General features: G+C 42.1%; 2 protein-coding genes across 7 annotated transcripts in view; one reads left to right on the top strand and one right to left on the bottom strand.

The window, feature by feature from the left end:
• Positions 1 to 4,391, top strand: part of LOC100014421 (haloacid dehalogenase-like hydrolase domain-containing protein 2) — a 72,702-nt gene extending 68,311 nt beyond the window's left edge. The window contains exon 10 of the mRNA XM_016431383.2: positions 1,140 to 4,391. Coding sequence (XP_016286869.2) covers positions 1,140 to 1,243 — 104 coding nt within the window. The 3' untranslated portion in view covers positions 1,244 to 4,391. The remainder of the gene's footprint in view (positions 1 to 1,139) is intronic.
• A 4,688-nt stretch (positions 4,392 to 9,079) lies between these two features.
• Positions 9,080 to 20,677, bottom strand: part of KATNAL2 (katanin catalytic subunit A1 like 2) — a 152,680-nt gene continuing 141,082 nt past the window's right edge. For all 6 annotated transcript variants that reach the window (XM_007486637.2, XM_016431382.2, XM_007486639.3 and 3 more), the window contains 3 exons: positions 12,297 to 12,459; positions 9,951 to 10,053; positions 9,080 to 9,491 (listed from right to left, as the gene is read on the bottom strand). In XM_007486637.2, coding sequence (XP_007486699.1) covers positions 9,352 to 9,491; positions 9,951 to 10,053; positions 12,297 to 12,459 — 406 coding nt within the window. In that variant the 3' untranslated portion in view covers positions 9,080 to 9,351. The remainder of the gene's footprint in view (positions 9,492 to 9,950; positions 10,054 to 12,296; positions 12,460 to 20,677) is intronic.

The following is a 20,677-nucleotide window of genomic DNA, read 5'->3' as shown; positions in this document are numbered from 1 at the left end:
AGGATCAAAAAAGTTAATTCTTGCACATGAAGACTTATCACAGAATCTTAAGGACTGTAGGGGACAGGTAGCCAATACAGTAGATAGAGGGTCAAGCCTGGAGTCAGGAGGACCAGCTCTGGTTTCCGACACTCCCTGGGCAAGTCACTTAAACCCATTTGCCTAGCCCTTGCCCTTCTATCTTAGAACTATTACTAAGACAGAAAGTATTTTTTAAAAAAGGGTCCTGGGGGACCTCAGTGATCATTTAGTTCAGAATATACGTGAAAAAAGGGTTCTACACCTCAACAAGTGCTTTCTAGCCTTTGCTTGAAGACAAAGTAGTCCATCCCCTCGCAGAGAGCAGCAAAGACCATTAAGGGTCTGACATCATACAGCATGAACTTGGAGACCTTCACAGCCTTGATTGTCACCTTGATTGTCACAAGAGATTGTGACTCTTTCCAGTTTCTCATTGTCTTTCCTAATCTAAATATCCTAAATACTCCAAATGTCGTCTGGCCAAGTAGGATACAGCCCCGTTGTTGCCTTCTCTTTTCTGGATTTTCTGGCTCTTCATGTAGCTTTAGATTGCTTTCTTGCATGTGCTTGCCGTCTTAGATTGTTAATTCTAAGAGAACAAGGAATTGTGGAAAAGGGCAGGTTGTGAGGGAACAAAAGATAAACAGAGAGGGAAGTGAGAACAGGTAGAACAAAGAGATATAGAACAGTTCACATTTACTTGGGATTTTATATACAGTCTCTCATACAACAACCCTGAGAGGTAAATAGTACCAAATGATTTCCATTTTCACAAAGGAAGAAACTGTGATTGTGACTTTAATTGATTCTAATTTTAAAGTATTCATTTGATGATCATTATTGCCTTTTCAGTAAATTAAAGGGGGTGAGGGGTTGGCAGTTACAGAAATTTAAAAGAAACCTCAGCCATTGGGCAGTGCCCCTCCCTGTGTCATTTGGCCCAGTTCAGTGGCTCTGAGAATGATGAATGTGAGGCTGTTTTTTTTAACTGCCTCCTTCTGTCGGAGATGGTTACCTTCTAGGGACAAGATTCTATGATGACCCAGGTGCTCTAAGACCAGAATTAATTTAACATCCAAAGCAACTGCCTTTGTTTGCTCTGTTTACTTTCATTTCAGGGAAATATCGAAAGGAAGACGAAGGGAAAATTAATCCACCTCCTTACTTAATCTGTGACAATTTCCCACAAGCTGTAGACCACATCTTACGTCTTTTACTATGAGAGGATGGCAACATGAAATGTAACAATTTACTTCCCAGAATGCATCTTTGTAAACTCTTTCGGTCAGAATACATGGTAATGGTCACAATCTCATTGTAATCCTCCTTTGGTGTGCATTAAATTCAAGGAAAAGATATTGAACTTCACTAATCCCTCCTATTTTACCTTGTAAACATGTTAAGAAACAAAATGCTGAAATTTTGTGTCATTCCTTTTAAAATATTCATCAGGTTAGGCAGCCTTAGGAGAGAAAATTTGCCATAGGGTATAGTGTTCTTTAAACTTACTGTGAGAGGGGGCAGTATTCAGAGTGTGAATTAAGTTGAATTGGTTTTTTAAATTGTAAAGCAATGCATTGAAAGGTGCATCAGCCTATAGTTTCAGTATTGATTGCAGCTGTGAAATCCATCAGATATTTGAAGCAAATGGAACATGTAGGAAGTAAAATGAATTATCCCTTAGACCAAGCAGTCAAGTGAATTTGCTTTAACGAATGATGAAAACTAGATTATCTGCTGTATTATTCCCATCACGGGTGACTTTTTTTCTCTTCATTAGCCAGAAATGACTAATTTAAATTTAGAGCCTGATTTTAATTTAAAATAATATTACCATTAATAACCTATTCATTGCAGATACCTATTATACTGTGTAACAGTTGTTTTGGAAATTTTATGTAAAATTAAAACTATCAGTATTTTACAGATGTTTTAATTAGACATTGTTATTAACAGGAACAGTGCAGAAACTAAAATCAAGCCTTTAATGTCTTATAGACCATGCATTTTTGAAGTTACTGTCCACCAGGGTCCTATTAACTGTACATTTGTAAGATTTCATTATTTTTCCTTCTAACACTATGGGAAAAATCTTTTAGAAGCTACTGGGACATATTCAAGCTTTTATGTACTTGGTTAGTACAGCTGTAAAATGAAATCTCCGTCATTTAGCATGGATCATTCTTCTCATGTTAAATCCACCAAAGTGAAGGGGCCTAGGTTGGTAATGATTTCCCTAACACATTTGCATACTGTGATATTCCTGGTCCTTTGCAATTGTTGTACAGGGAGGGCTCTTGGGCATTAAATTATTAGAATGTAATTGTACATCGTTGTAGCATTCACCTTATTGAAACTCATTGGTGTTAATGAACTGTGCATTTTGGTACTTCAGTGACTGTGGCTTTAGATGCGGCTTTGTCCAAGCGGTAGTCATCCCTCCTCTTGGTACTTTTCCACAGGCCACCAAACACTACTTGACTATCACAGATCGCAGAAAGCCCAAGTTGGAAAAGCTTACTCTAGGAACCCAGACTGAAATTAGGGCTGCCTAGATCTTCCCCCATGTTTTTTTAAACCATCAGTCTATTTAAGAGGGAGAGGGAAAGACACAGACAAAAGAGAAAGGTGGGGAGTGAAGAGAGGGAGAGAGAATGTGTGTGACTCCCTATAGTTATGGAGGGGAAGGGAGGGCATCTTGTTCATAATCTCTGAATATTTAGACTATACCTTACAGGTCACTTATTCCTAGTTCAGTAGGCGGGGGGGAAACTTCTCTAAAAATAAAAATGACCAATTTTTAGTCTTTCTGGCAAGAGGGTTCTAACTTTCACAACTGTTTTTAGGCACATTTAAGCAGAGCTGGGTTCCTGCCAGATTTGCTACTTCGACTCTTTGCCTATAAGAACATGGTTCTTACTGCCTAGTTTTTTTTGTTTGTTTTGTTTGTTTTTTTAATTTGGGAAATTTCATTTAATTAATTTAGAACATTTTTCCATGATTACATGATTCATGTTCTTTCCCTGCCCTCCCCCCCCTCCTGTAACTAATGCACAATTCCACTGGGTTTTATATGTGTCATGGATCAAGACCTATTTCCATATTATTGATATTTGCACTGTGGTGATCATTTAGAGTCTACATCCCCAATCATATCCCCATTGAATCATGTGATCAGGCAGTTGTTTTTCTTCTGTGTTTCTGCTCCCACAGTTCTTCCTCTGAATGTGAATAATGTTCTTTCTCATAAGTCCCTCAGAATTATCCTGAGTCACTGCATTGCTGCTAGTAGAGAAGTCCATTACGTTCAATTGTACCACAGTGTATCAGTCTCTGTGTACAATGTTCTCCTGGTTCTGCTCCTCTCGCTCTGCATCACTTCCTGGAGGTTGTTCCAGTCTCCATGGAATTCCTCCACTTTATTATTCCTTTGAGCACAATAGTATTCCATCACCAACATAGACCACAATTTGTTCAGCCATTCCCCAATTGAAGGGCATCCCCTCATTTTCCAATTTTTGGCCACCACAAAGAGTGCAGCTATGAATATTCTTGTACAAGTCTTTTTCCTTATTATCTCTTTGGGGTACAAACCCAACAGTGCTATGGCTGGATCAAAGGGCAACTGCCTCCTTTTAACCCTAAATAAGTAGCTGAATACTTGTTAAAGGTCCAGCTCTGTACTTTAGAGAAATAATTAGAGCACAACAAGCCAGCATAAGTGATAAATTTTGCAATACAGATAACAAAGAACTACATATGTTCAGAGAGGGATGAAGGCATGGATTCGATAGTTGCAAGAAGCCCTGATTAAGTTGGTCAGGGCAGCTACAGTGGCTCTGTGGATAGAGAGGCAGACCTGGAGATGATGGGAGGTCTCAGATACTTCCTAGCTATATGACCCTGGGCAAGTCCCTTAACCCCAGTTGCCTTTTCAGCCTTTCTGCCCTAAACCAATACTATTAATCCTAAGACAGAAGGTAAGGATTTTAAAGGAGGAAAAAAAGGTAGAGGAAAAGTAATAAGAAGTATGTATAAGGAGGCCACTTTGTTTCATTTTTTAAAATGATATTCACATTCTACCTAACAAGGCTTTTTGAATTCCCTCAGAACTCTTTTTGTGTATTCTGGGAATTTTTTTTTGTCTCTTTCAGGGAGATTGAGAATGGGTCAAGGTCCTTAAAGATGTCTGCACAGATGGAATTACTTGTTTTTCCCCTTTTTTCCTTTTTTTTGACCCGAATAATGCAGGAATTTGTTTTGCATGACTTTATTCACGTGTAATGGGCTTTTACTTTTTTTGCCTTCTTAGTGATGGACAATTTAGAACTGAACAGAATTTTGAATTAAAATAAAATTTTAAAAATGTTTGGTCAGTGACTTTGATTCCATTGTTTGCAGCATCGGACCAATATTGTACAAGTCGTAAAATCTTTGGGCAGCTACAACAGAAAATTATTCCTGGTCTCAGCACTGAACTGAATTTGCTAACAATACTGCTGCTGCCTGTAGCAAGAAGCCCCACTTGAATATTCACATCTGTTTGCATAGGGAATCATAGGGTACTACTTTGCATAGCAAAAGTTGTGAGCCCTTTTAGAGGAGCCTAAGGGGCACCAAGCCGCCATCTTGGCCCACCCTCTTTGTGAGCCATTTTAAACATTTCACATGGTCCCCCTGCTGCCTTGACAGAATCCGAGTAGAAAACCTTCTGAGCTCATGCAACCTCACTCAGGCCTAAACAAGAATCTCTCCCTTTACTAGGAAGAGACATCTGGCCTGTACTTGCAGAACCATAGTAAAGGGAACCCAGTACCCTTTACCACCCCTGATGGAAAAGAATTTGGGCTACATCAAGCCTAACCCTCGCCCTTTGTTATGCTTTCTGAGGTAAAACAAGTCTGATCTCTTGTACCTTTGAAAACAGGAATATCTGCTCCAGGACTTCCCCGATTCCTTCCCTTCGGTAGGCTTTCCCAGACTAAGCCATGTTGCCCCCAGAAGGTTACAGTCTGAAGGCTTGAATGGGGCCCTTCAGATCATTTTAATTAAGATCAAATTTAATTTGGAATACTTCAAAGTTCACCTCATGCTGTATTGGTCTTCCCCAGCCATCTGCTACACAGGGATGGGAGCGGTAAGAGAACCAAGAAGATGGAGAGGCAGCAGGATATGGTGGAAGGTGCTGCCTCTGGAGTCAGAAGATAGGAATTCACATCTCCACCTCTGGCTTATTAGATTTGCCACCTTTGGAAAATTACTTAACCTCTCTAGGCCTCCATTTCTTCATCTGTAAAAGGAGTCGGCCTCGTTATTCAGCCATTTTTTTTTTCTTTGTAAAACCCTTAGCTTCTGTCTTGGAGTCAATACTGTGTATTGGTTCCAAGGCAGAAGAGTGGTAAGGGCTAGGCAATGGGGGTTAAGTGACTTGCCCAAGGTCACACCGCTAGGAAGCGTCTGAGGCCAGATTTGAATCCAGAACCTCCTGTCTCAAGATCTGGCTCTCAGTCCACTGAGCCACCCAGCTGCTCCCATTCAACCCATTTTTAAGTCATATGCAATTCTTTGTGATCTCATTTGGGGTTTTCTTGGCAGAGGTACTGGAGTGGTTTGCCATTTCCTTTATCAGCTCGTTTGATAAGGAAACAGGTAAATAAGGTTAAGTGACTTGCCCAGGGTCACACAGCTAAGGAAGTGTCCAAGGCCAGATTTGAGCTCTGGAAGATGCCAGCTTGCTGCCTTTCATGAGTTGGCCTACATGATCTAGAGATCTAAGATCACTTCCAGTTCAGATCTGCAGTCCTATAAATATTTGTTAAATACCTGCTGTGGGCAAAGGCACAAAGAATGGCCTGCCTTCCAAGAGCTTAGAGCAGTGATGGCGAACCTAAGGCACGAAGAGCACTGTCTGTGGGCATGTATACCACCTTCCCCCCAGTTCATTACTAGAGAGGCAGAGAGACTGGGGCAGAGCTGCTCTCCTCCCCTCTTTAGGGTAAAGGGGGGTGGAGCATGCGTGGGGGGGTGGCGGGCATGGCACTCTGGGGGATGCAGTGGGGACATCTCTAAAAGGTCTGCCATCACTGGCTTGGAGTGTAACTGGGAAGACAGGACAGACACAACTCACATCTGTGCTAAGTATCAGACATGTGGTATATAGACCTTTTGGTGTTCAGAAGGGGAAAAGAAATCAATATGCTGAGCATTTAAGAAAGTACCACAGATGAACACATACTTTGTGGCGTTTTTCCCAACTCAAAAATCCCTGGGACAGGTCTGGAGACGAGGTCTCGGGTTCCAATGTGACCTCATACTTACTGGCTCTGTGGCCCTGGACAAACCGCCTAATGCCCACGGCCTGGCCCTTCCTCAATTCTGCCTTAGAACCAATACATAGAATTGGTTTTATGGTGGAAGGTTCATCTCTGATTAACAAGCATGTGAGATCTGCTTTGATGAAAGAATCAGAGTATCATTCCACAACCCGCTTGTGCTGGCAAAACCAAAAGCAATCCGAGTGTTCAGAAAAAAGGCCACCGCATTTCAGGACCCCAGAGACAACGTCTGCACAGCTGGGCTTATAGAAACCAGCGCCTGAAGGACAGAAGATGAGAGGAGTGAATCTGGGGAAGCCACTAGAACGTCTGGAAGGAGCCCGCAGTGACAAGCGGTGCGTGGTGGAAAGCTGGAAGAACCCTGGAGATCCTCTAGTGGCATCCCTCGTCTTACTGAAATGCCCTCTGCAAAGAGCACGCGATGCCAAAGCAAACGCGCTCCATTGTGCCACGCTGCCCCTCCAGGCGTGGACAGCAGCTACCCTTCAGGCCGTAGGCCATCTGCCCCATCACCGAGGTCAGAGGTCAAGACGACCAGCCTGCACCACTGCCAAGTCCGGGTGGGATGTGAGCCTCCTCGGCTAACGGGCTCTCCTCTACCACTGGAAAAGGGATTCTTGGTGGAGGCAGCATTAACAAGAGCCTGGAGGTAGGAAAAGATGATGGTTACTGTCATAAATTACTTGCCTGGGGACAGCTGGGTGGCTCAGTGGATTGAGAGCCAGGTAAGAGTTTAAAAAGAAAATAGTTATTCCAAGTATTCCATGACACAAAAATGATTTGTGGTGATTTAGTTGTTTCAGTTATGCCTCCAGGTCTGGTTCTCTATCCTCTGAGCCCCCCAGCGGCCCCCAAAAGTGTTTTGCTTTTTAAAATAAAGACCCTTGCCTTCCCTTTTAAAATGTGTACTGGTTCTGAGGCAGAAGAGCGGTAAGGGCTAGGCAGTGGGGGTTAAGTGACTTGCCCAGGGTCACACAGCTAGGAAACCTCTGAACCCAGGACCTCCCATCTCTAGGACAAGCCACTGGAGTCACCTAGCTGCCCCCAAAAGTGCTTTCACACCCATCTCATGAGACAGAGTGTCCAAGTGCTGTGTCCATTTGGCAGATTTGAAAATGGGGCCCAGATTAATTTGTTCAGCAAAGCAGAGCTGACTATTGGGTGTGGTGTTTCCCTAAGTCACACCTCCGCCCCTGCAAAGATTAGGAGTCTCGTGGGCGGCTGTGATCCGGGGTCCGAGTGTCTCTTCAGAAGTGTGCCCTACAGATCCTTAGATATTCGTTCTGCCTGCCCAGGTCTTCCATCCTCTGCTTTAGACAGCCCGGGGTCCGTAGGAAATGATCTTGGGACCCCGCGTTCCCTGTCCGGCCCCCCAGCGCTTCTCAGGACTCCCCCCGAAGTGTGGAATCCCAGGACCAAGGGCAATCCGCCATAGGTGGAGTGGCAACTGGGTGCAAGGCCAAAGACTGGAGCAGAAATCCGGCTCAACCCAGTGTCGTTCCCCCTGGCCCCCCTCCCCCCCCCCCCCCGGCCTTGACCGACACATCCAGCCGCAGCTCGGCCTCGGAACCTCATCTTCTATCGCCTCCCCTTTCCCTGCGCCCTGGGCCTGGCCTTCATCCTCAGCACGGCCTCCTTCCTGAAGTCCCTTCCCTTCCCCGGTATTGCTGCCTTTTCCCGGGCTCAGCCCTTTGGGGAGCCAGCTTACTCCTCTCTCCTCGTCTCGTCCCCTGCCACCCTGGCTGGCCCCCACTCGGCCTCCTGTACGCCTGCTCCCTCGGCGCTGAACGGGGCTGCAGGACATCGTGAGGCCACTGGAACATGCTCAGCTATGCGGCACGTTCGTGTGGCACGACTGCTGGTGGGGCCCGGCCGGGACAGGAAACCCTGTTCTGCCACCCTGGGCGATGGGTCAGGGCAGCGAGGTGGCACAGAGGAAGGAGCCCTGGGCTTGGGCTCGGGCTCAAATCTGGCCTCAGACTCCGAGCAAGTCGTTGAACCCTTTGGCATCGGTTTGCCCCTGTCAGATGAGCTGGAGGGGCACGGCGAACCCCTCCGAACGGGGCCCCAAAGCGTCAGCCGCCACTGAAATGGCTGAACGACGCTGGCTTGTTCTTCCACTTTGCTCAGGCGCTGCTGCAGATGACCCCAAAAAGCGGGAGGCCCTTTGCCAGACCCTGCACACGCAGAGAAAGCGCATGCGGGCACACCACGGAAGCTGCCCCTTTTGCTCTTCGGCGGCGGGTTCTAGCGCCGATTCCAGCCATTGTTCTCTCCTCCCCCTCCCATCTGCAGACTGAAGCCCGGGGCTCCCACAGCCTTCCCTCTCTCGGCGAACCCTAAGAGAACCACCTAACGAGAGCCCTCACGTGCTGTCTTACAGTCACTATGGAGTGTCGGCCGCGAGGCAGAAGAGCGCCAAGGGCTGGGCAGTGGGGGCCAAGTGACTGGCTCAGGGTCACGCAGCCGGGAAGTATCTGAGGCCAGATTTGAACCCAGGACCTCCCATCTCTGGGCCTGGCTCTCAATCCACTGAGCCACCCAGCTGCCCCTTTCAAGCGTTTAATAAACGGCTGATTAACTCCTTAGTGTTCACTTTCTACTTCTAAAATACCAATTGGCAGGTGAGCTCTCGGGTGCTGCTTTGGTACCCCATTTGTCATCCGGGCCTTCTCCCCTCCAAAGAAAGACATTGGATCGCACTTGAAAACTAAAGTGAGAAATTGGATCATGAAAGTTTTATGCAAAGAAACGGAAAGAACGTCTCCATCGTATTGCAGAAGATAAACAATCTTATACACATCTACCTGAATAGCGTCATATCTTGTTCTTTATCCTATAAAACGTAAAAGGCATCTCAGATTTCCTACAAAAATACAACAAACTTCGCTTTTCTGAACTAAGGCCTTTTGCAACAAATACAGGAACCCTTCTCACGTGGGAGGCGGCCGACGGCCGCTTGGATGCGCAGGCCCGCAGGGGCCAGGGGCCAGCTTCACAGGGACTCGTAGTTGCTCTGCCAGGCTGAGTACTTCTCGATCAGATTCTTGACGGAAGGCTTGGTGTGGGTCATCACGTCCAGAAAGTCTGCGGTGGTCACGGTGTCCAGCCGGATGGCATGGAGAGTGCTGTTGTCTGGGTAAAAACAAGGACAAGATCACCGAGCTGAAGGCCGCGTGCACCACGGAGCACCCCTCGCGGTTCAGGCAGCCAGCCGGACACCCAAGAGAGGAGGAGGGGAATTCCTACGCGGGATTGTCGGGCTCTGAAATCCCCAGCCAAAGGGGGCCTAAACATAGCTTGATCCAAATGGCATGTGATACTTATCAAGGGCCTTCGATGGGCGGCTCGATGCAAAGTGGAATTTGCAGAAGAAACAGAGCTGTCGGCCTTTAGGCACGCGTGCTTGGGAAGCCAAAATGACCCCAAACTCAAAGCCGCTCAAAGACACATTCAAGAAGCAAAGGGCCAGCCCTGGGCCTGGCCACCGGCGCCATGTTGCCAGAGCAGGCCGGGCCCAGGGGACAGGCTCCCCCTGCTGGTGGACTGTGAAACCAATACCTCATGACTGTCTTCCTCAAGCTTCTCATCTACCTGATTGGAGGTTCTCGAGCGCATTGAAGATTTTTCTCACAGGTCGCATGGCTGCTTCCTTGCAGACTAGTTTGATGTCTGAGCCAGAGTAGCCCTCGGTCTCCTGAAGCAAGAACAAATCATTAGTGTGCCAGCCATGTGAGCCCATTTTCCTAGAGGCTCTCTGTGGAGTAGTTTCTGAGATCCCCTCTGTTTATGCTTTGTGTGTATTTAGAGCTCGCTCCATCTGATACTTCTGAGCAATTTCTAAAGATGTGCAAGACAATAATGAATGTCGTAATCTGATAAGTGGACATTAAACAATTTCCTAATATTTCTTTTTTTTTTTAAACCCTTACCTTCTGTCGTGGAGTCAATACCTGTGCATTGGCTCCAAGGCAGAAGAGTGATAAGGGCTAGGCAATGGGGGTCAAGTGACTTGCCCAGGGTCACACAGCTGGGAAGTGTCTGAGGCCAGATTTGAACCTAGGACCTCCTGTCTCTAGGCCTGGCTCTCAATCCACTGAGCCACCCAGCTGCCCCCAATTTCCTAATATTTCAAGAGGTTTTGTCTCATCCTTTTGTCAATGAAGATGCCACAATGGTAAAAAAAAAGTGGGATGAGTTGCCTGTAAAACTTAGAAAAATGTGGGGCTCTTAAATCTAATCTCCTGTAGCTACTAAATTGCCTTATTCTGCATAAAACTGCTTGACAGGAATTAGTGCACAAGTTAACAACACTTATCACCGGTGCTTTCCAAACTTGGAGGAGAGGCCTCTCTGTCCCAGTTCTGTTGTTGAAATCCTTCCTCATGGTCCAGCCCAGGCACTATCTCCTCCGGGACACCTTCCCTTGTCCCTCCAGCTGGAGAAATTACATTCCTTCATTGGCTCTCTGAGACCTCTCAGATCCACCTCTCTCCTATGCACATAATCATTTGCTAACTTTAATTATAGTTTTTTACATACAGGTATCATCGAAAGCTCCTTGAGGCCAAGGACCATCTTGTTTCATTACTTGACCCCAAATATAGCACCTCATACATGAGTATTACATAAATATTAAATTCTAGTTTGATCTCAGGCCCCCAAAAAAAACTTTGCAAGGAGGATCTCCTTTGGTCAGTCAATCTACAAATATTTATTAAGCACCTGTGCTAAGGGTTGGGAATATAGGGAAAGGCAAAAAAAAAAACAACAGGTGCTCACAGTCTAATGGGAGAGACAACATGAAACAGCTATATAAAAAAGAAATATTTACAGGATAAATTAGAGATAATCTGAGAGGAGGCCCTAAAATTGAAAAGGTATCTGGTAGAAGATATACTATAGCTAAGACTTGAAGGAAGCCAGAGAGGCTGAAGAAGTAGGGAAAATGAAATGTAAAAAATGTAAAAAGCAGTAAAAATGCTGAGTCTAGAAATGGAGGGACATGTATGAGGAAGAGTCCAGCAGTCAGTGTCTTTCGATCATAGAGGGGAGCAAAGTTTAAGAAACCTGGAAATGTAGGAAGGGCCAGGGTTGGAGGAAAGAAGAAACAACAGAACTTGGCTAATGATTGGATATGGAAGGGGAGGGGGTGAGGAGCTGAGGAGGATATCTGGGCTGTGAGCCTGGGTGGCTGGGACAATAGTGGGGCTCTCCACCCATAATAGCTAAGTTAGGAAGAAGAAAGGATTTGGCAATGGGGGCAAAAATAGTGACTTCAGTTTGGACATGTTGATAAGATATCTATAGGACATTCCATTCAAATTGAAAGTTATAAAAAACAAGCCTGGAGGTCAAGAGAGAGGTTAGGGCTAGACAAACAAATCTGAGAATCATCTGCATAAAGATGATCATTGAATTCCTGGAGCTGATGAGATCACCAAGAAAAATACTAGAGAAGGAGAACCCATCATCTCCAGAATTTCCCTTTTCAAAAAATCTGGGCTATCCCCACCTTTTGTGGGTCCCCACACTGTGCTGGGAGTGCACCTGTAAGACTGGGTCAGACATTGTCCTTGTACCCACAACGAAAAGGGAATCAAACATGAAAGTGATTCTTACTCCTCTTTTCTCTGCCCTCCCACAGATGAATAAAATCATCTTTTCCCTTTGATTGAGATTCCTAGAACTGGAAGAAATCATCTCACCTAGCATTCCACATAGTACATGAATCCCCCAGAGATGGCAACACAGCTTCTATTTTATTCTACACGCTACAGCTGACATTGTTGCCGGGTTAAGATCCTGGTCAAGGCAACCTTGTTCACTTAAGACCCTGGAGGAGCCAGACTTATTCCTCTAAGTATTGAGATGGGACTAGGTGGTGCGGAGACATGAGCTCACTGTGTGGGGCTGGGGGGGGGAGGGGGCGTCTGTCACCTGGCCCAGCAGACCATACTCCAGTTCAGCATGGAGCTCTATGCCGCCATTGTTGCTCACAGCAGGCAGCCAATGGCGGATCATGGCTTGTCTTGCCTCATTTGTAGGGAGATCCACCAGAATCCTCTTCTCCAGGCGGCGTAACATTGCACAGTCTAATTCCCTGAAATGTCATCAGAAACAGAAGTAAGATGGGTGGGAATGGAAGTTTCTCAGCCAGGTATTATATGTTAAAGGCGGTCCAATTCTATCTTGCAGGATGTTATTTTGCATGTTAATAATTGTTAAACATCTGTGCCTGGGTGAGCAATATAATATTCATTTTCAAGTTTACCAGGGAGAAAGAAATGGTTAAAAAAAAATTTAATACACCCTTAAGGTAATCTGAGGTATCTTTTAATGAGAGCTAAGCAGGAGACAAAATTGTTGAAAAGATAAGAATTCAACCCTAACACAATAGCATTTCTATTGCAGTCATAAGGTCTTTTTTTCAGTCAGGATCTACTTGTAAGTGAATTATTCCTGAAAATAATTTAGCCAAGTCTGAAATCAGGAAGTCCTGGGTTCCAATCTGGCCTCAGATACCTCTGGGTGTGCCACAACCCCCATTACCTAGCCCTTACCTCTCTTCTGCCTTGGAACCAATACATAATATTGATTCTAAGATGGAAAGTAAGGGTTATCAATTTAAAAAATAACAATAACTTAGGTACTGCAAGAAATTCAACAGCCATTTCAATTCCTAGCATGTTCTTTGGTGAGTGGAGAGAACACTAGACCTGAGGACCAATCCCATTTCTTCTACTGGTCATTGTACTGTCTTGACCAAATCACTTCCCTGGGCCTCAGTTTCCTCATTTGTAAAATGAAGGGCTTAGATGATCTCTAAGGAGGCAACTATATGGGCTATGGTGGTTAAGAGCACTGGACTTAGAGTTGGGAACACTGGGATTCAAATACCACTTCAGACACCTGCTAATTGTGTGATCCTAGGCAAGTCATTTAACCTCTCGTGGCTTGAGTTTCTTCATCTATGAAATAGCAGTAATAATTGTACTTCTCCCCATAAAGTCGTTATAAGGATCAAATGAGATAGCATATATACACCACTGTGGAAACTTCAAGGTGCTCTATCTACATGCTAGCTGTTGTTGCTGGGGTAATCCAAAGTTCTTTCCAGCTCTAAATATTAGTGTACCATAAACTGTTCTAGTGCTGAACTTCATTAGTGGCCTCTAAAAGTTTAATGCCTCCCTAATGAATCGAATATAAATACAGATTTTTAACCCAGGCTTTTCCTGAAATGTAGCTCCTGAAAAGCAATACAATTATAATGTACCAGTACATCTTCCTGGTCTGAAGGGCATTATCTATTATTTTTCTTGTATTTGTGCTCAGTATTACTTAATGATGATGAATAATTCAATAGAATAAATTTGGATAGTTCTTTACCTCTACCTCCAAAAAAGTAAAAAATACCTTACAAGTAAAACAGCCATCAAAAGGAGACCCTCTTGAGGTAACGTCTACAGGAAGTTGTTTTATTTTTGTCAACAGAGAACACAGGCTACTACACTCCCATCCTCATTCTGGGTTCCATGCTACTGAATCAAAGAAAGTTTGATGCTAACTGTGGGTGAAGTGGCCATCTATCATAGGTGGTGGTTTTGTCTGCTCCCCATGTGACAAAATCTACTTAACTTTTTAAAAATAAAAGGTTTCAAACAACTGCAGATGAGGTAAATAATCATAAAAATCCTTTACCAGTTACCCTATTCCTTAGCAATGATGAACAAGAGGAAGGGTAAGTCATCATGGATATTGTGGTGGGAAAACAGCAGAAAGACTGAGGAAATAACCAAGCAAAGGACAACTCCTAATGCCATGAAGAAATGCTATAGGATAAATAAATTCTAAGAAAAAACTGCAAAAGAAAAAAAATCTTCATGAACTAAAACTGGAATTACTGAAGACTATAGAATGATTGTGAAAGCTCCAAAGGAGATAAGACCTCATTAAAAATTGAAGGAAGAGACAAGGAGTAGAACAGACAACTGAAAATAAAAGCTTCTAGAAAATTTTAACATGTTGGGCATCTTGAAAAAAAAGAATAGAATCATTAGAATAGAAGAGGACAGAACTTAAAACATTAAATAACAAAATCAAGAAATACTAAAGCAAAGATAAATGATAGAAAATTAGGAATATATATATATATATGTATGTATATAAAACCTTGAAAAGACCAGAGATAAGTTAAGAATCATTTGGTTTCTCCAAAAAAAAAAATTTAATTCTGAATATTATATTTCAAGAAATTATGAAATCACCCCATAATATTGGAACCAGAGGGTAAAATGTAGTGAAAGTATACAGAATCCACAGGTTGTCACCAGGATAAAACCCCATATATGACATAAGAAATATGATTGCCATTATATATCTCCCACGTCAAAGAAAATAATGCAAACGATCAGGAAGACCACATCCTTAAAAAAACCCCTTCAGAACTTCAGAGGTTAATTAATTAATGATGAGTAGTATTAAATGGTCTTTATGGTTCCTTCTAACTTCAGATCTATGATTCTGTAATATAAAGGCATGGAGAGAATGAGTCTTCCCTCTGTGCTGAGTCAGGACCAGAGTGAGGTAAAGATAGAGTTGAGTCAAGTAGAGAGAGAAAAGGGATGGATTGTCTTCCTTCTCAGCTCTCTCTGGCTAACCCTACTCTGACTGCCTTCAAGATCCTTAACTTCTGTTCCCTCAAAGACTTGGCTGATTTCGTTTGACACAGACAACTTCTTCCTCTCTGGGGAAAGGAATGTAACTTCCCTCCTGCCAACTCTAAGTCTAAATATTATGGAGTCATTCTTTTGCTCTTATGAAATGGTTTATTTCTAAGGAACAATAAGGGATAGGGCAGATGAATTCAGGAATAAGGCAATAAGGCAATTTCCAAAAAATAGGAAAGAGGTAGTAAGGAGTCCTTAAAATAACTGAACCCCTTCTCCCAAAGTCTGGCAGGTCAGGCTTCCTGACCTGACCCCTTGAGGTCAGTTGAGATGAAGCCCTGACTTTCTGGCTGTCTTGGCTCCTATATCAAGATCAGGACTTCAGGGGATTTTAGAGGAATCTTTTAATAGTGAATGGCTTTTGGTAAAGTCTTCTTCACTTGGTTGTCTTCTTGGGGTATTGGGTCAAGCTTTCACAGGAGATGAGTGCTGGTTCAGAGATCTACCCAATCCACCTTCTTGGTGGCTTCTCAGAGAGGAGAAAAATCTTTCCACCTGTTCAGATCAGCTCACATCCTCAACTTTTCTCAGAATTCTCTCTCCTTCCTGCTCTTCCCCCATTCCTGCAGAATTCTCCAGCTTGCCAGATCTGCTTCTCTCTTTTCTGCAGGCAGATTAAGTCCAGTTCCTCTCTTACAATTCTTTTTTTTTCCTTTTTTTAATTTGAAAATTTTTATTTAATTAATGGATTTAGAATATTTTTCCATGCTTTTGTGATTCATGTTCTTTCTCTCCCCTATTCCTACCCCTCCTCCCATAGCCAATGAGCAGTTCCACTGGGTTTTACATGTGTCATTGCAGATCTATGATTCTAAAGGATATAAGACAGCTATTACTGTCCCTTCCAAGTCTTTTCTACTCTGGATTAAACATCCCCACGTTTTTCAGCGTATCCTTTACAACATTATTTCTTGGCCACCCTCCTAAAATTCCACCCTCTGTCACCTCCTAAAATTGAATACTATAGTACTGGTGGAGTCTGGCCAAATCAGAGTACATGGATTCCCCTGATTTCCTTGTTCTGGACACCACAGCTAATACAGTTCTTTTTTACTGACTTGTCATATGGTTGCCTGGTGTTGATATAGCAACACACTCAATCCTCCCCTTGCCTTCCAAGGACTGCAGTCTAGCTTCATTTCCCCCTACATGTACTTTTCATGTTAATTTTTTAAAACTAAAGTTAGGAATTTACATTTATTCTTCCCCCATTTCACTGGATTCAGACCACTGTTCTAGTATGTATCAAGAGCTTTCTGGAAGTTTCACACACTTTCCCTATCTTTTTAAACTGAGGAAATTAAAATAAATAAGTAAAGTGAAGGCATTAAATAAAATTTTAGCCTTTCCTGGACAACTCAGAGTCCATTTATGAAGTCAATTTTTAGACTTCAAAGATCTTTTATTTCTTCTTTCCACACTCACACACAGACTCACAAACACCCACACACTTCACAGCCCCTTCATAAACAAAAAAGATTTTCAGGATTTGTTTTGGCTGAAAAATTTGTCACCTCAAGGACAAAATGATGAGTTCTTCATATTGAATTAGGCTGGTTCCTCAGACCAAAATACACTAACCTGAAGCACACATTTGAGGCCTTTGCAGATTGGTAGGGCCAGCCAGTTTGTCTTCTACTGGCATAGCCTTGCACAGAGGGTTAATAACCATTTACTGAATTGAGGCTCACTCTAAGCCTTGTTGCAGCACCCGTGGATTCCAGCTTTTGCACTACGCTATCAATGTATGTGTCTAAGACTCTTTATCCTTTTGCTAAATCCTCTGGACTACTAGAGTTTGAGTTCCTGTGTCTACCCACTAGTTCAAGTTTCTCTGTCTCTTCATTTTCTGGCACATTCAACTGTAAAGCAGATTTGTAGCTTGTTAATATCTTGTCTAAAGTAAAATGTCAATGAAGTTTGTTCTTAGTACATGGACTTTGTAAAATCTGTTTGGGCTGCTCAAAGGCTTTCCCCCCTTCTTTTCTGGTTGTCAGCTCTCAGCTAGAAGTCTTTTATGCATCTGAGATATTATTTTACATTCAATTTTAAGCCCCTTTTAGAAGGGCTCTATTCAAACACTCAATGTTCTTGGCTCTAAAAAACTACAATTCTGTAGGGTAGAAAAGTTGCAACATGTCCAAACTCAATGCTGCCATAAATCCCCCCCCCCAAAAAATCATGTTAAAAGAAAGCCAAATAGCTTGCTTCTGGTGACATGACAGATTCTGTTTATGCCAAAAATGCAGAGCTATCTGGCACATAAAGTCTGAGGCCTAGAAGCAACTGGGAGGATCAGTAGAGTTAATAGGATCCATTGCAGAAAGAGTAGGATTCAGAGACTGAGGCACTGGATTCAAGTCTGCATTCTCCTACTTAGAATGACAGAATCACAGTTATAGAGCTGGAAGGGACCTCCGATGTTATTTGACAAGTAGAGGAACTGAGAAACTGAAATCCTCAAAGGAAAAGAAGAGACTGTTGTCCTTTAGTGTCCTTTAGTGAAAAGACAAAGTGATAAGAAAACATACCTAGTTAAAGAAATACTCCAGGAAAAGAGAAGAGAGGGGAATGTTAAAATGTATTATTTCTTGTTTTGAGATGTTACAGGAGATCATTACTCAATTTTGGTAGTGCAGAGTGGGGAGAGAAGAACTGCATAAATCTCATACTTATCTCTACCAGATAAGAGAAACATTTTGAAAACAAATAAACAATAGAAAGATTATAGAGATAAATAATATACTAAAACGAGAGATTGAGTTGAGCAACGAAGAGGAAGGAGGTAAGTTGGGAGATAGAGTAGAATTAGGAAGATAGCAAAAGACTACAACCACAAAGGGTTAATTAGGAGAGTAAAAGGACAGGAGGCAGTGACTTGGTTCAAGTTGGTTTAAACAATATAAACTATAGATGCTTAATACTAATTTCATCTTCTTCCTCCCTTCCCCACCCCCTACATCCTTTTCTCCATTTAAAGAAGTGGCATGTGGGCAATAGAAAGATTGCTAAATTCGGAAATGAGGATTTGAGTTTCAATATAGGCTTTACCACTTAATACCTGTGATAAAATTAAATAAGTCACTTAATCTCTTTGGGCCTCAGTTCAACATCTATAAAATGAAAGGGTTGGAATAAATGACCTTTAAGGATCTTTCCAGCTTTAAATCTATACTACTATGGGAAAAGGTTAAGGGGAGGACAGAAGAAATGTTTTAATAGGATTTATGGGGGGAGAACAAACAACAACTATAAACTATAAATGGGAATGGGATAAACTCTCCTCTAAAAGAGAGGAGGTTATCAGAATGGATTAAAAAGCAAAACCCAACAATTTACTGTTTATTATAAAGATATTTAAAACATAAAGAGCCATATAAATGGAAGCTTGAAGTAGAATGTATCATGCCTCCACAGAATCCAAAAGAGCAAGATGATAATTGCTATCTCAAATGAGGCAGGGAAAAAAAGATATGATCAAGAGAGAACAAGCAGAGAAACTATATTATGCATAGGAGCACCGTAGATAATGAAAAATATTTATATTAAACATATATGTACCAAATAGAATAGCCACCAAGTTCTTAAGTTTTCATTGAATTATATGACATAAATCATAAGTCAATAATTATGTATGTATGGGGGTGTCAATATGCCTTTTTTGAATTAGAAAAATCTAATAAAAATATAAATAAGAAAAGTCAAAGATCTGAACAGAATATATATGATGTGTAGAAACATAACATATACAAAGATGAAGAATATGTATGAATGTGTCTATACATAACATATTATGCAATATATAGAAAATTTAACATAATAAACTTTTGTTGATTACTAAATGGAAACTTTAAGAAATATATCCATTTTTTCAACTTTGTATGTGTGAAGATGGGATTAACTCTCCCCTCACCCACTTTTAGATTTAATCACCAGAAGTGTATATACCACACTTATCCTTAAGTATGGGGAGGTCTGACCCATGTGTGCTATAGTGGATGACAAATCAGAAATCAACTGACTGCTCCCTGGGTAGTCCTAAGCAAAGCTATAGCTTCAATTGGTCAACATAAAGTGGAAGAAAGGCATAGGAAGTGATAAAAGGAATGGTCTTTAAAAGTGGGAGAAACTTCCTGTGACTAGATCTTTCACCTTCGAACTTGACCTTGAAGGAGCTCTGGCTTGGGACCATGGACTACTCTTGGATTTTCACTTAAAACTACCACATGGTTGAGTGAAAAATGCTGACTCCTTTTCCTGGTTTTTCTGGAGGTATGTAGAGGCCCCTCATCTTGGAGGATGCCTCGTGGCTAGAACCCCTTTTTCTGAGGCCTCTGAAGCCCTGCCTGGTTTGGATCAAATCAGAGTAATTATCTACTCTCTCTCATTTCCTTACTCTCACTCTTTCTCCTTTTGTAAATAAACTAACATAAAGTCATTCTGACTTGAGTAATAATTTTGGCGACCACATTTTTATATATTTAGTCCAACCTTTTAATTTTTTTTTTAAATCCTTACCTTCCATCTTGGAATCAATACTGTGTATTGGTTCCAAGGCAGAAGAGTGGTAAGGGCTAGGCAATGGGGGAGTTAAGTGACTTGCCCAGGGTCACATAGCTAGGAAGTGTCTGAGGCCGGATTTGAACCCAAGAGCTCCCATCTCTAGGCCTGGCTCTCAATCCACTGAGCTACCCAGTTGCCCCCCCCCCAATAACATACCAATGCATTAAAAAATTAATGAATAAAAGAAGCTATATAAATGAGGTAAAATGGTAATTTTAAATACAGTATATTGAAAGGGTTTTGTATAAATAAAACGAATGTAACCAGGATTAGAAGGAAAGCAGAAAATTGAAGGGGAGGGAATTCTATCTGCAGTTTATCAGATAGAGGTCTCATATTTAAAATATATAGAGAACTTTATCAAATTTATAAGAATATGAGCCATTCCTAACCTGATAAGTGATCAAAGGATATAAACAGACAGTTTTTAAGATGAAGAAATTAGAGTTATATATAACTATATGAAAAAATGCTCTAGTTCATTATTGATTAGAGAAATGTAACTCAAAAACAACTCTGAGATATCTCACACCCATTAGATTGACTAAAATGACAAAAAGGCAAAATGACAAATGTTGGAGGAGATAAGGAAAAATGGAGACACTATACACTATTGGTGACACTGTGAACTGATCCAACCATTTTGTAGAACAATCTAGAATTATGCCCAAAGAATTACAAAATTGAGTATAACTTTTGACCCAGCAATACCACTATTAGATATATTTCCAAAGATGATCAAGGCAAAAGGAAAAAACCCTGTATATTCTAAAATATATCTAGTAGCTCTCTTTGTGGTGACAAAGAACTGGAAATTGAGGGGATGTCCATCAATTGAGGAATGCCTAAGCGAGTTGTGGCACATGGTTTGAAGGAATACTATTGTGCTGTAAGAAATGATGAGCAGATTAATTTTAGAAAAACATGGAAAGACCTACATGAAATTATGAAGAGTGAAACAAGCAGAACCAAGAAATTATATATACCAATAGAAATATTATTTGAATGAATCTTGTATGTCCACCT

Source organism: Monodelphis domestica, chromosome 3, assembly GCF_027887165.1.
Source record: "Monodelphis domestica isolate mMonDom1 chromosome 3, mMonDom1.pri, whole genome shotgun sequence".
Taxonomy (NCBI): Eukaryota; Metazoa; Chordata; class Mammalia; order Didelphimorphia; family Didelphidae; genus Monodelphis; species Monodelphis domestica.
Note: the sequence above shows the minus strand (reverse complement) of the source record. Positions and strands in the feature narration are given on the sequence as shown.